Genomic DNA, 13367 nt, shown 5'->3' with positions numbered 1-13367 from the left:
TCACTTCATCACTCACACCAGTACAGCACAGGAACACACACACACACACACACACACACACTCAGGCCAGTGATCGGAAACGCTGTCCACAGACAACCCCTATGCAGAAACACACGCCCCCACGCACACACAGACTTCCCTTCCCTGTCCTTGCAGAGTCTGCGGGTGGATGGCTGCTGGGAGATTGTGAAAGACGCCTCCCTCAGCCAAGCCTCTCATTGCTCTCCACCTTCCTCAGACCAGTTTGGAGGCTGGGGCAGTTCTCGGAGCCCCAAAGCTCACCCTCCCTACCAACCCCTGGTCTCTCAGATGCAAAGAAAGAAGGTAGAGACGTAGCTACTTTGTGGGAGGACAGTCTCCAGACACAGACTGAGATAAACCAAGGGGCCCAGTCCACACTAGCCTCTGTGGCCAGCAGGGTACCAGAAGGGGCAACAGGAAGGAAACAGTCTCAGAACTGCCTTTGCTGAAGGCTGTGTGGGCCCTGAGGCCTCTGGTGGCGGGCGGGGGGAGGACAGCCACCAGCCCACATCCCTTGGTCCCTGCCCCATCCCCCGCATAGGGACTTCCTCTTTATTTACTTCCTCCTACAGGGCAGCTGGAAGAGAAGCCCAGAGCCCCCGGGCCTGATTCCTGGTCTCCAGGGTCCCCACCCTACCAGCTGTAGCCAAGCCCACCTGCCAATCCTGTCCCTAACGGACACCAACAGCCCCTTCCCCAGCTGGCAGCATTTGCAGGGCCCTCCCAGGCACTACCCCCTCCCTCAGGTGGGACAGATGTCCTCAGACACATCTCCCAGCATGCCACCAGGCAGGTGAGGAGGGGTCCACAGCTCCCTGGCAGCCTTGAAGGGGAGCTGGCCTCCAACACTAGGTCAGGCCTGGCATGGAGAGATGATAAGTGTGCCTCCTACTGATGGAGCAGTTACACATGCAGCCTTTCTTTTTTTTTTTTTTTTTTTTTTTGAGGGGGTCTCACTCTGCTGCCCAGGCTGGAGTGCCGTGGTGAGATCTCAGCTCACTGCAACCTCCGTCTCCTGGGCTCAAAGTGATTCTCATGCCTCAGCCTCCCGAGTAGCTGGGACTACAGGCACACTCCACAATGCCTGGCTCATTTTTTGTATTTTAGTAGAGACAGGGTTTCATGTTGCCCAGGGTGGTCTCGAACTCCTAAGCTCAGGCGATCTGCCTGCCTTGGCCTCCCAAAGTGTTGGGATTACAGGTGTGAGCCACTGTGTCCAGCATCTTTTTTTTTTTTTTTGAGACAGAGTCTCACTCTGTTGCCCAGGCTGGAGTGCAGTGGCGTAATCATGGTTCACTGCAGCCTCTCAGGCTCCCACCTTAGCCTCTGGAGTAAGCTGGGAGGACAAGTGCGCACCACCACATCTGGTTAATTTTTTAAAAATATTTTGTAGAGGGCCAGGCGCAGTGGCTTATGCCTGTAATCCCAGCACTTTGGGGGACTGAGGCAGGCGGATCAACTGAGGTCAGGAGTTCGAGACCAGCCTGACCAACATGGAGAAACCCCATCTCTACTAAAAATACAAAATTAGCCAGGTATGGTGGCACATGCCTGTAATCCCAGCTACTGGGGAGGCTGAGGCAGGAGAATCGCTTGAACCTGGAAGGCAGAGGTTGCAGTGAGCCAAGATCGTGCCATTGCACTCCAGCCTGGGCAACAAAAGCAAAACTCCGTCTCAAAAAAAAAAATAAATTTTTTTTGTAGAGGATGGGTCTCCCTGTATTGCCCAGGCTTGTGTTGAACTCCTGGCTGGGCATAGTGGCGTGCGTGTGTAGTCCCAGATACTCTGGTAGCTAAGGTAGGAGGATCACTTGAGCCTAGGCGGTCAAGGCTACAGTGAGCTGTAGTTGCACTACTGCACTCCAGCCTGGGCAACACAGGGAGGCCCTGCCTCAAAACAAAAACAAAACCAAAAAACCACAACTATCCTGAGACAGCCATAATCAAGGTGCTGTGGGTGCCCAAAGGTGGTGACTATCTGCCAATGGGTGAAGTCAAGAAAGACCTTCCAGAGGGGCAGCCCAGCTGGGTCCTGAGGATGAACAAGTGTTGGCCAGGCAGAAAGGAGGAAAAAAAAGACACTTCAGGTAGAGAAAGACCTGTGTGAGCAAGGGGCTTAAGGCCAGGGGGGCAGGCAGGGTGGGATGTCAGGAAGAGCTGGCCACTCACTAGCTGAGTGCTCCCGGCAAATCTGTTTCCCTGTATGAACCTTGGTTTCCTCCTCTGTAAAATGAAGGTTGGAACAATATGCTCCACTCTCAGATTGTTTCTAGAAGCAAAAGGGGCCACAGAGACAAGGGGATGTTGGAAACAAAACTTCTCCCAGGTTTACTTAGTCTTACTGCTGTGGGGTCTCCCTTGGGCAGGCTGAAGGGACAGAGCCCAGACACAGGTACTAGGACAGTGGCTGGCCTTCTCTGGCCAGGCCCAGGGAAGTTCCTCCCAACACCTGAGGCTGCCCAAGCCTCCCTGAAGTCCACAGTCACATCCTGCCTAAGCTCTGGCCAGGGGAGCAGGAGGGATCCGGGAGGGATCAGGGTTTCATAAACAGGAAGAGAGGAGGGGAGGGGAGACGCTCAGCTCTCAAAATAGACCTGCAGGCGCTTCAAAGGGGTCCAGCTCCGGAGATAGCTGGGGGAGGGGGCCTGGGATGCCCAGTCCACTCCCAGGAAGGGAGGGAGGACAAATGGAGCTCTGGTGTGCCTGAGGGTACCAGATGCATCTAGGTGCTGAGGGGATCCACAGAGTTCTCACCCTGATGGCTATCCACAGTATTGCTGCTAAAACCCAAATCCCGAATCCCGCTTTCTGCCTGAAATGAATAAAATAAACAAGCATTAAACAGCAACATTGTGCCACAAGCCCTGTTAGATACTTTAATTTATATGCACCACATTCTCTTTTCCAGGTGGCCCTGAGAAATAGGCTTTATTCTCCTTTTATTTTTCAGGAGAGAACCCGAGCCTCAGCAGGGCAAGTGACTTGCCCAAGGTTACAAGGCAAATAAAAAATAGGTGCAGGATTCTGAACTTAGAATCCCTGACTCCCTTCCCTGCCTCTTTGCCACCTGGAAGACCCAATTCTTTCTCTAGCTGCCCAAATCCTGCCTTTCGAGCCCCAACCAAATGCCATTTCCGCAGGGAACATGGCCTGTGCCCTACAGCCCACCCCAACTCTTCTTCCTCGGCCATGCACAGCAATGACCATGTCTCTGGTTCACACTCAGCCCCGAACTCAGATGCCATCAGCTGGGTTCCCGGGGACATGCTCATCTCATCATGCTATGGAGAGAAATGTGGGCACCTGGAAGGTGGTGGTATACGTCTCTGTCCAACATGGGGCCTGGCACAGAGCGGAGGTTCTATGTGCCCACAGCTGCGCTCTCGCCCCATCATAGCGCCTAAACCACACGGCTTTCCTGTCTCCACCCTCTGCCCAAAGATTGGGAGCTCCCAGAGGGTGGGGGATGTTGACTTCATTTTAGGCCCTCCTGTGTACAACAGGGTGCACCGAATGTTTCATTAGGATAAAGTGTCCCATTGCCAGCTCATTTCACCGCACAAAGTGATGAGGTCCAGACCACAGTTTGAGCGCCCCCTGGTGTATTAAGCCCAGAAGTGGGCATTAGGGACACTGGTGGCTGGGGCAACAGATGGATGAGCAGGTGCCCAGGACTGGTCCCACTTGGGATCACAGAAAGTCAATGCTCCTCCTCTTCAGCACTCAGGGTTCTCTGGACTATGAGGAATGACCTTGAAGCCAAACAAGACTTGTCTTCATTGCCCACCAGCTGTGATGTTGAACCTCAATTTTCTCATCTGTAAAATGGGGATAGTAACAGTCTACCTCCAAGGATGTAGTGAGAACTAAATGCAAAGCGCCTGGTATGATGCTAGGCATAGGTTAAACTCTTTCTCTTCCTTAAGTGGCATTCGAGACTCCCTGTCCCAACCATCTCCAGCCCTGTCTCTCTTCCCACTCCACGATCTTCTGCTCTAGAGCAAGAGTCATAGGCTTGGGAGCAAAACATTACCTGCCTGGGCAAGCTCCTACCGTCTCCCAGTCAGCCCCTCCAGTTCTTGAGGTGAGAAGCTGTACTCAGCACAGGTCCCTAAATGCTGCAAGCTCCTCTGCAACCCCCAGAACCTCAGCCCTGAGATCTGAACACCCTGTTTCTTCACTGGGAACCTACAGCTTCTTCATTTTGTTACTAGGCAACGAGAGGTAGCTACTTTGTGGGAGGAGATTCTGCAGACATGGGCTGAGATAAACCAAGGGGCCCAGTCCACACTATTTACTGGCCTCTGCTGGTCCAAGGTTGCCACAGCAACCCACAGAGAAGAGGGTGGGAGCCTGCTTCCCTCACCTGCCCTACCCTACCCAGCTCAGTCACCTCATCTTAGGAAGCTAAGTCAAGGTAAACATCAGGACTAATTCTGAATCCATCTCAAAGGTCAAGCTTATGGCAGGTCTGGTGCTCAAGACAACCTAGGTCTGGAAGGTGGGGCCACTGGCAGGAAGCTGAGCTGAGCAATATACAAGGACATTTTCGGTGCTGGCACCAAAGCTGCCATGTGCCAGGCAGTTACTACCTCATTGTCCTTCACATTGCTCCTGTGAGATAGGCACTATTTCCCCAACTTACAGCTCAGGAAACTGAGACTCAGAAGGGAGAAGAGCTTCTGGTTAAATGGTGGGGATGGAGCCAGGACTGGAACCCAGATTTGCTCTAACACCAGAGTCCATGCTCTGTCCCTGCCTAGGCAGCTTCCAAAGACCCTCCACAGCCAGCATCTCCTGTGACCTCACGGCCACCCTGGGAAGGGGATGTGGTCTTTTCCAATATAGAGATGAGAAAGCCAAGGCCCAGAGTGTACAAGGAACCTCCCCAAGGTCACACACTGTCACCTAGTCCCTGGTGCTTTTGGCAACACACAAAACCTGCAACAGGGGGTAGGGAGCTATAGGAAGGGGCCCAGAGGAAGCAGAGATAGCAGGGGTGAGGGAATGAGCCCCAGACTGGAAGTGGAAGCCCTAAGAAATGCCATGAGTGCCACATGCCAGACAATGGGCCTGGTTAGCCTTGAGAAGCCACCAGCACCCCCTTTTCAGCTCACGTGCCCAGATGCTCACTTCTAGGCTTTTGACAAGCACAGCTCCACCACAAGGAGCAGCACAGCTGGCCTGAGCCCCTCCCATCACTCCTTAGAGCCAGCATGAATTCCACGAGTACATAAACCACAGGTACATCCTGGCCTGGGTAACAGGTAACCAGAGCCCTGACCTGGATTCTGCTCCTGACCCTTTCTGGGCCACAGTTGCCTCACCTACAAAATAGGAAGGTTGGAACAAGTGATTTCTATGCCCAAGGTTGCCACAAGGATTCGGTGGGCCCTGAGAAGGACAGCTGAGCTGGGCAAAGGGGCTAGAGGCTGGGGCCCTCAACCTCCTCCAAGGCCATGCAAACAGGACCCTCCACAGCCCCTCGCCCAGGGTGCTGGCCCTGGTCCTCACCTTGGATGGCTGAAGTCCAGCTTCTTCCCCTGAGGTCTGTCCATTCTGGAAAAGAGAAAGGAGATTGGGGGAGCACTGTCAGAACTTACACGCTTGGGAGAAAGACTCCATGGGGCACCCCACCCTTAGCTGCTCCCAATAGCCATGGAGGCCATGGTGGTGGGGCAGGAGTCCTGGGTGGGTCCCTCCACCTCCACTTTCACGGTGAGGGCACAGAGACCAAGGATTGTGGCAATGGCCCCTCATGACTCAGGCAGAACATTCCCAGGGGCCAGCATTCTCACCCTCATGCTGTCTGCCTGGCAAACACTTCATCTCTGAAGACTTAGTTCAAATGTCACCTCCTCCCAGGGAGAAAGGAAGGGTCATGTGTGGCTTCCAGCTCTACCAGATACAAACTTTGTACAAACTAGTCAACTGTGAGAGGACTCAGTTTCCCCATCTGTAACATGGGGTGGGGTAGTTACACTGACTTCCCAGAGTTGCTGCAAGGGTAGAAGGAGACAAAGTCTGGGAAAGTGTGCAACCAAGAGATGACGGCTACTATCCTTGCCCTGCCCCACTCTAGGACCCCTCCCCTGACCTTGCCAGGCAGAATGACTGCTGCCTCCACTTCAGCCTTCACTGTAGCACTTGTCACACTGCAGAGACTATTTACACACAGGCCTGCCCTTCCTAATAGACGGGGAGTCCCGGGAGGGCAGAGATGAGGGCTTGGTGCTAACAGCTGCTCTCTTCCAAGCCTCTGCCACATGGCAGGCAGTGGGCTCAGTGCCTCGCACCTGTGGCATCATTTTCTTTTTTTTTTTTTTTTTAGACACAGTTTTGCTCTGTTGCTCAGGTTGGAGTGCAGTGGTGCAATCTCAGCTCACTGCAACCTCTGCCTCCAGGTTCAAGTGATCCTCCTGCCTCAGCCTCCCAAGTAGCTGGGATTACAGGCATGTGCCACCATGCCTGGCTTTAAAAATACAATTTTTGTATTTTTTTTTAGTAAAGACGGGGTTTCACCATGTTGTCCAGGCTGGTCTCAAACTCCTGACCTCAGGTGATCCGCCCGCCTCAGCCTCCCAAAGTGCTGGGATTACAGGCATGAGCCACTGCACCTGGGTCCTGTGGCACCATTTAATCCTCACGACAGCCCTGGGAAGGAGGCCCTGGCCCCATTTGGCAGAGAAGGAAACTGAGGCTCTGAAGGTACCTAGTGATGATGCCTACGGTCACACAACTCGTGAGTGGGGATTAAAAATCTGGTCCCAAATCCAGGAGGTGCTCAAAAAAGGTCAGCTGAATGACAGCCCAGAGCCCAGAGCCCCTCTCTGGTCAGTCTTGCCTTTTCCAGCCCCCAGACTTCACTCTCAGGTGGTTATTAAATACGCTAGGGTGTGTCAAACCCAGCCCATCTGTTTCCTGTGTGATGTGAGGTGAGTAACCTATCCTATCTAGGTATTTGGAAGCTTGAAGAAATCGCCCCACCCCTCCTGGAACAGGGAGAGTGTGGTGAGGCAGACAGGAGGTTCCCAACGGCTAGGAAGGCCCGCTCTAGAACAGCTCTGGATCTGGACTTTGGAGCCAGGAGCTGGTTCCATGGGGCAGCTGTAGCCCTGCTTGGCAGTAGCAGGCACAGCTGTGCTCTACCCATTACATAATCTCCCTGCCCCTGGAAGAGCTCCCCATTGCCACTCCCAGGACATCCTGCCCCCTGAGCCCCTTTAATGCCCCTAATCTCTCCCCAGGGGCCAAATGTTCTAGAGGCCCCTCCACACACACATCCATACACACACTGTCATCTCTCAGCAGCCTGGGGAGAAGGGATGGGTTGGCCAGGGCCCAGAGGCTGGGCTGGGGTAGGGATGCTTTTGTAGACTGAGCCCCACTTCACCCGGCATTCTAGACTCTTGACATAATTCCTGCAGATGATCAGAACAGCCTACCCACCAGCTCCCTGCCCCATGGCCTTCCCCACTCCAAACCTTCATTATTCCTAAAATTAAGTGCAACTACTGCACTCAACTCACTCAGTCAAGATTTGCTGAGAATCTGCTACGTACCAGGCCCCAAACCCCTCCATGGCCTCCACGGACTGTAGATTCAAGTCCCAGCTCCTTAGCATAGAATTCGAGGCCATCGGCCGGGCGCGGTGGCTCAAGCCTGTAATCCCAGCACTTTGGGAGGCCGAGATGGGCGGATCACGAGGTCAGGAGATCGAGACCATCCTGGCTAACACGGTGAAACCCCGTCTCTACTAAGAAATACAAAAAAATAGCCGGGCGAGGTGGCGGGCGCCTGTAGTCCCAGCTACTCGGGAGGCTGAGGCCGGAGAATGGCGTGAACCCGGGAGGCGGAGCTTGCAGTGAGCTGAGATCCGGCCACTGCACTTCAGCCTGGGCTACAGAGTGAGACTCCGCCTCAAAAAAAAAAAAAAAAAAAAAAAAAAAGAATTCGAGGCCATCATCTTCAACTGCCCAGCACAATCACTAGGAATGTAGGTTTTGCAACCTGACCTTATGGGTTCAAATTCTGGCTTCTACCACCTGCATGACCCCTAGAAGGTTAGTTCATTTATGGGGGCTTCAGTTTCCCCATCTGTGAAATGAGGATCAAAGTAACATACTTCATTGGTGGCTACAAGAAGTAAATGAAATAATGCCTATAAATATATATACCTGGCATGTAACTGGCCTACAAACAACAGCCATTCTTATCATTGGGCCGTATTTTTGAGCTAAACTGAACAACTGGAGACCCTGAAAACAGTCTATTTTATATCCCCAGCATTTGTGTGGTGGCTGCCTCTACCAAGAAAGTCTTTCTTGCCTTGTCACTTTGGCAAACTCCTGGTCTTTTATCAGGACTGAATTCAAATGTCACCCCTGTCCACACAGCCTCATGTTCTTTCCTCCCTCCTCTCTACCCCCATAGCACCAAGCACGCTGCAGGTTAACTCAGGAAGGGGCCATGGCTTGTCCATCATCAACTCCTTGGCACCCAGCCAGAGTCCAGCATGTGGTTTATCCAATGAAAGTTCAACCCAGCAAAGAGAGCAAGGAGGCCAGAGCAGGTCCTATTACTCCTATTTTTCAGATAAGGCTCAGAGAGTTAAGGGACTCACCCGAGGTCCCTCAGCAGGCAGGTGGGAGACACGTGACCATAACCCAAAGTCATGTGTCTGCAAGTCTACTGAGGGAGGGGACGAAGGGGTAGGTGTACCCAGAGGTATGGGCTTCTTGAGCAGTGGCCTGGATGATTTAGGGACCCCCCCAAGGCAGTCTGGCTGCCTCCACTCCCTATATCTCTGGCTTGGGTGTCATTCTTACGAAACGCCAAACCTGTAAGAGTAGGGAAACAGGCAGCCCTGGGGAACAGACTGGTAGGGGGGTCAGGGGAGTTGCGGGGTGCCAGCTTCCCACTCAGAGCCCGGGTCCTGGGTCATCTGCCCCTCTGGCCTGACTGCTGCATAGGATCCTTGAAAGAACACAGCTATGCAGCCACAAAGATACAGCCACTAATCCTAGCTCTGCCAGCCACTTATTCCGTCCTTGGGTCTGTCATATCACTTTTTATTTTTATTTCATTTTTAGAGACAGTTTTGCTCTTTTGCCCAGGCTGGAGTGCAGTGGTGCAATCTCAGCTCACTGCAACCTCCACCCCCTCGGATTCAAGCAATTCTCCTGCCTCAGCCTCCCAAGTAGCTGGGATTATAGGCCGTACCACCACGCATGGCTAATTTTTGTATTTTTAGTAGAGGCAGGGTTTTGCCATGTTGGCCCAGCTGGTCTCAAACTCCTGACCTCAGGTGATCCACCTGCCTCAGACTCCCAAAGTGCTAGAATTACAGGCGTGAGCTACCACGCGTGGCCTCATATCACTTTCTAAAGTCTCAGTTTCGGCTGTGCGCACTGGCTTATGCCTGCAATTCCAGCACTTTGGGAGGCTGAGGCAGGCGGATCACGAGGTCAGGAGATGGAGACCATCCTGGCCAACATGGTGAAACCCTGACTCTACTAAAAATACAAAAATTAGCTGGGTGTAGTGACGCGGGCCTGTAGTCCCAGGTACTCAGGAGGCTGAGGCAGGAGAATCGCTTGAACCCGGGAGGTGGAGGTTGCAGTGAACCGAGATCGCACCACTGCACTCCAGCCTGGCAACGGAGCAAGACTCTACCTCAAAAAATAAATAAATAAATAAAGTCTCAGTTTCCTTATCTGTATCATGAGGGCAGGTGTACCTTGCTGACATCTGCACTTTGTTGTTTGAAATAGTACTTATCACCTAAGTGCTAAATAAATGACTGAATGGGGACAATGGTGCTGATCTTGCAGAGTACTGAATGAAGGACCTTGTCTCAGGAGTCCTTTGGCCTCTTAGAGGTTGGAGACCTACCCTCCGCCCTCTTCCTCAGAGAGCACTGCTCATGAGGGCAGATGCCCAGGGCCCCAGACCACTGCCCCCAGTTCCAAGATGTCAGAAGTGGGTTCCAACCGGCATCCTTCCTTCCCACCCAAGCAGCTCTGTCTTGGAAAGAGGGGCCCAGGACAGCGTCTGGAGAAGCTGGGCAGCAGATGGAGAAGGACAGCACGTGCCCCACAGGCAGGAAGCAGCCCCAGGAGCTGGGTTCTGAGCCCAGCATTGGCAGCCCTGCTCACTGCTGGAGGCTGGGGGCCAGGTGCCAGGGCTGGCTGGCACTGCCAGCCCTCGGCAAAGACTGGACAAGGGCCCTGCAGGATAAGGAGAGTCTGCCAACATCCGGAGCCTCTCTTGGAGCACCTTCCCCCTGGGCTAGTGTGGCTCCAGCCCTTCCCCATCCCTGAGCCTCTCTCCCACTTGGTGAAAGAGAGAGAGATCTTGGTTGCAATCCTGGCTCTGATATTAACGCATAAGCCTGAGTTCAGTTGCCCCATCTGAAAATGGGGGTAATAATCCCTACCTTGAGAAGCTGTTGTGAGAATTAAAGTGGGGTGACATTCGTAAGGCAGAATGAGTGGCACATAGTAAAGCTCTGTACGTGGCAGAACTGGGCCCGGGGACAAGGCTACTACTGCTTTCAACAAGGCTAAGCGAAGCTCAGGCAGAATCCTCACCCACACTTCCCATAGATTACTCCACCTGGGCTGCACCCTGGGCCAGGCCCTGCCTCCCAGCAGCCCATTTTCAGCAGCACTGTGGGAGGGCAGAGCAGTCCAGATCCTAGGTCCCTGTGAAAAGCCCCCCACCAGCCCCTCACTTGCCTCCTTCCTGGCTAGGAGCTGCCAGCAGCGGTGGTGCCTGTACCTGCAGGTCAGGCGGCTGTATCGCTTACAAGTCACCTGGGCTAAGAACAGCGAGGCCCTGTTCTCCAGTGAGAACAGCCCAACCTGCACCGTGGCTGCCCTGTGGCTCCTGTTACCCAAACAATAACACCCAGTCGCCTGGCACCTCCAGGAGTGGGGGAGGGGGGACCAGACAACAGTACTCAACACTCTGCACCCTCTCAGGCCCAGGAAGTGGAGGCTAGAACCTAGCACTTGCCACTGGAGAAGCAGAGGCCCAGACAGGCTGAGGACTGACTGAGGATCACACAGCGTTTCTGGAGCGAAACTCCTGAGGAAATCGCGTCCCCCTGTCCTACGAATCTCAGGAAGTCCGCTGGTCTTCGCCTCTCACAGACCTCAGGTGTTACAGAACTCAAAACTGAGATAGTTTCCCAGTTAAATCTGGCCCCTTGGGAAGCTGGCCCCTGCCTCAGGATTCCCTAAAGAGGAGCAGGAAGTGGTGCCCCAGACCGAGGATCGAGCTCCTGGGTGTCCACCCTCCCTATCAGCATAGTCTCTCCCCAGCCTTTCCCAGCCCTACCTTCCCCTTTGGAGGCCTGGTCCCGGGGCGTGCCTGGGCAAAGGAATCCACCTCTGAGCACCACCCCCAGGACCTTGTGCCCCAGTCCTAGCAGGGGGTGGCAGTACAGGGGCTGCAGAGGGCAGTGTTCCTCACCTCAGAGGGTGAGTCAGCGAGAGAACCTCTGAGCAGCCTAGCAGTGCCTGTAAAATCCCCATGGCAGGAATCCCAGAGCAATTTACTCCAAATTGCGCCTTCAGGTTGGTTACCTAATCCTGCCGCGCCCACCCTCCAATAGCCAGTGTCGGCCATCCCTTTAAAGGGGCAGCACACCCTGGGGGCTGGGGACCCTGGGTGCTCACCCTGATCTTAGGCTGTGGTCCTGAGAGGCAGGACACTTGGTGGCTGCCCTAGGTAAGAGAGGGCAGAGGAGGGGACTGAGGCAGGGTCTCCAGGCCCAACCTGGAAGAAAGTCATCTCAGATCCTGGGCTCAAATGAGGCCTCCATTCCCTCCCTGCATACCCGCAACAATCACCTGGGAAGGACAGTATCACCTGCTTCCTTCCCAGCAAGAGGTTAAGGAGGAAGTTTTCCACCAGCTCGTTCGGGAGCTTGACCTTGACCCTGGGGTCAAAAGGCACAGGAAGAGGTGGCCTTCTGCACGCTTAGGGACTGGAGCTACAGAGTCCTCAAGGGAGGACAGGAGCTGCTTCTGGGAGAGAAGGAGCTGAGTTGTCTGGGGAATCTGGGCTGGCAGAAGCCAAACTCCCCAAGGGCCCAGCCCTTCCTACCGGAAGGGGCATAAGAAGAGAGGCAGGCACCAAGGTCCCCCCACGCCCTGCCAGGAATCATCTTCACAAGGTCTAAGGGCTCTTCCCCACTCTCTTCTCCACAGCCCAGGGTAGGGAACACAGGTGTCCTCTGGCCCTAGCCTCAGGGCAAAGAAAATCAGGAGTTCCAGTCCCAGAAGGGTGGTGCCATCCCACACTCCACAACCGCCAGGGGTCAAGAGGGGAAATCCTTCTAGGCTCAGCGGCGATGAAGCCAGATGCAGGGCTCTTGGCGGAAGGCCCTGGGAGAAGTGGGGGGTCCCATAACCCCTGTCTCTGATAGAATCCCAGACATCTGGCACTGAAGATCTCCCCGTTTGCACTAATGGAGGAAGCTCCGACAGCTCTGGACAGATGCCGGGACGGGTCCTAGATGTGGGGTGAAGGCGGCCAGATCTCAGCGCCCCATAGGATCCCCTCTCCTGGCTATGGCGGGGAGGTAGTCGGCGCTTGGCGGAACTGTCCCTCGCACACGAACACCCGGGGCATAGGGGGGTGGAGCCGGACAGTGGGCAAGAGATCGGAGGGCACTCGCGCCCTCGCGGGCGCCTGCCGGGCTACAGCGGCGCTTCGGGCCGCCCCGCCCCTGTGAGGATCCGGGCTCGCCGGCCGCGGGCGCCCGTCCCCCGCCCAGCTCACTCACCTCCGGGTCCAGCGGCACTAGCTCCATGAGCGGCCAGGGCTCCTTGAGCTGGGCGAGCGGCATCGCGCCGCCGCCGGGCCACCCGCGCTCCTCCGGCGGCGCCGGCTGCGCCGCCTCCCGGGTCCAGGGGTCCCTGGCTCTGCGACCCGAACCGCCGCGCCCCCCCGAGCCCCTCGCGCTCCGGCTGGGCCGTCCGCAGCCGCCGCCGCGGCACTAGCACTTCGGCTCCCTCCGTCACCCGGCGCCGCCGCGCCCATTGGCTACCTGCGCGGGGGCGGAGCCGGAGAAGCCCCGCCCCAGCCCCCGCGGCGCGGCATTCCCAGCGCGGACCCCCGCCCCCGCCGCGCCCCGAGGGCCGGCCGGGTCCCCGCCGCAAGCCCCCGGCCCGCTCTTGGCTCAGCCCGAGAGGCCCTGCTGGCTTCTTCCCTCGCAGCGGTGTTCCCCTGGACACACCACACCAGGGCCACCGTTCTCCCCCGCTCAGCTCATTTGGAATCCCAGCCCAGATGTTCCTTCTCCTTCCAAGGGGAGGGAAGCACCCTGTCCCCAC

At 55.5% G+C, this 13367-nt stretch overlaps 1 protein-coding gene across 3 annotated transcripts in view; it reads right to left on the bottom strand.

Annotated features, from left to right (window-relative positions):
- RPS6KA1 (ribosomal protein S6 kinase A1) overlaps positions 1–13050 on the bottom strand; it is a 45961-nt gene extending 32911 nt beyond the window's left edge. For 2 of the 3 annotated variants that reach the window (XM_025395327.1, XM_025395310.1), the window contains exons 1-2: positions 12818–13050; positions 5536–5580 (exon numbers count right to left, since the gene is read on the bottom strand). In XM_025395327.1, coding sequence (XP_025251112.1) covers positions 5536–5580; positions 12818–12880 — 108 coding nt within the window. In that variant the 5' untranslated portion in view covers positions 12881–13050. Of the gene's footprint in view, positions 1–5535; positions 5581–11364; positions 11474–12817 lie in introns of those variants that run through there. The other variant, XM_025395344.1, reaches the window with a different exon arrangement.
- Positions 13051–13367: the final 317 nt, after the last annotated feature.

The sequence above is a fragment of the Theropithecus gelada genome, chromosome 1 (genome assembly GCF_003255815.1).
Source record: "Theropithecus gelada isolate Dixy chromosome 1, Tgel_1.0, whole genome shotgun sequence".
Taxonomy (NCBI): Eukaryota; Metazoa; Chordata; class Mammalia; order Primates; family Cercopithecidae; genus Theropithecus; species Theropithecus gelada.
This window is presented reverse-complemented; position numbering and strand designations above follow the sequence as displayed.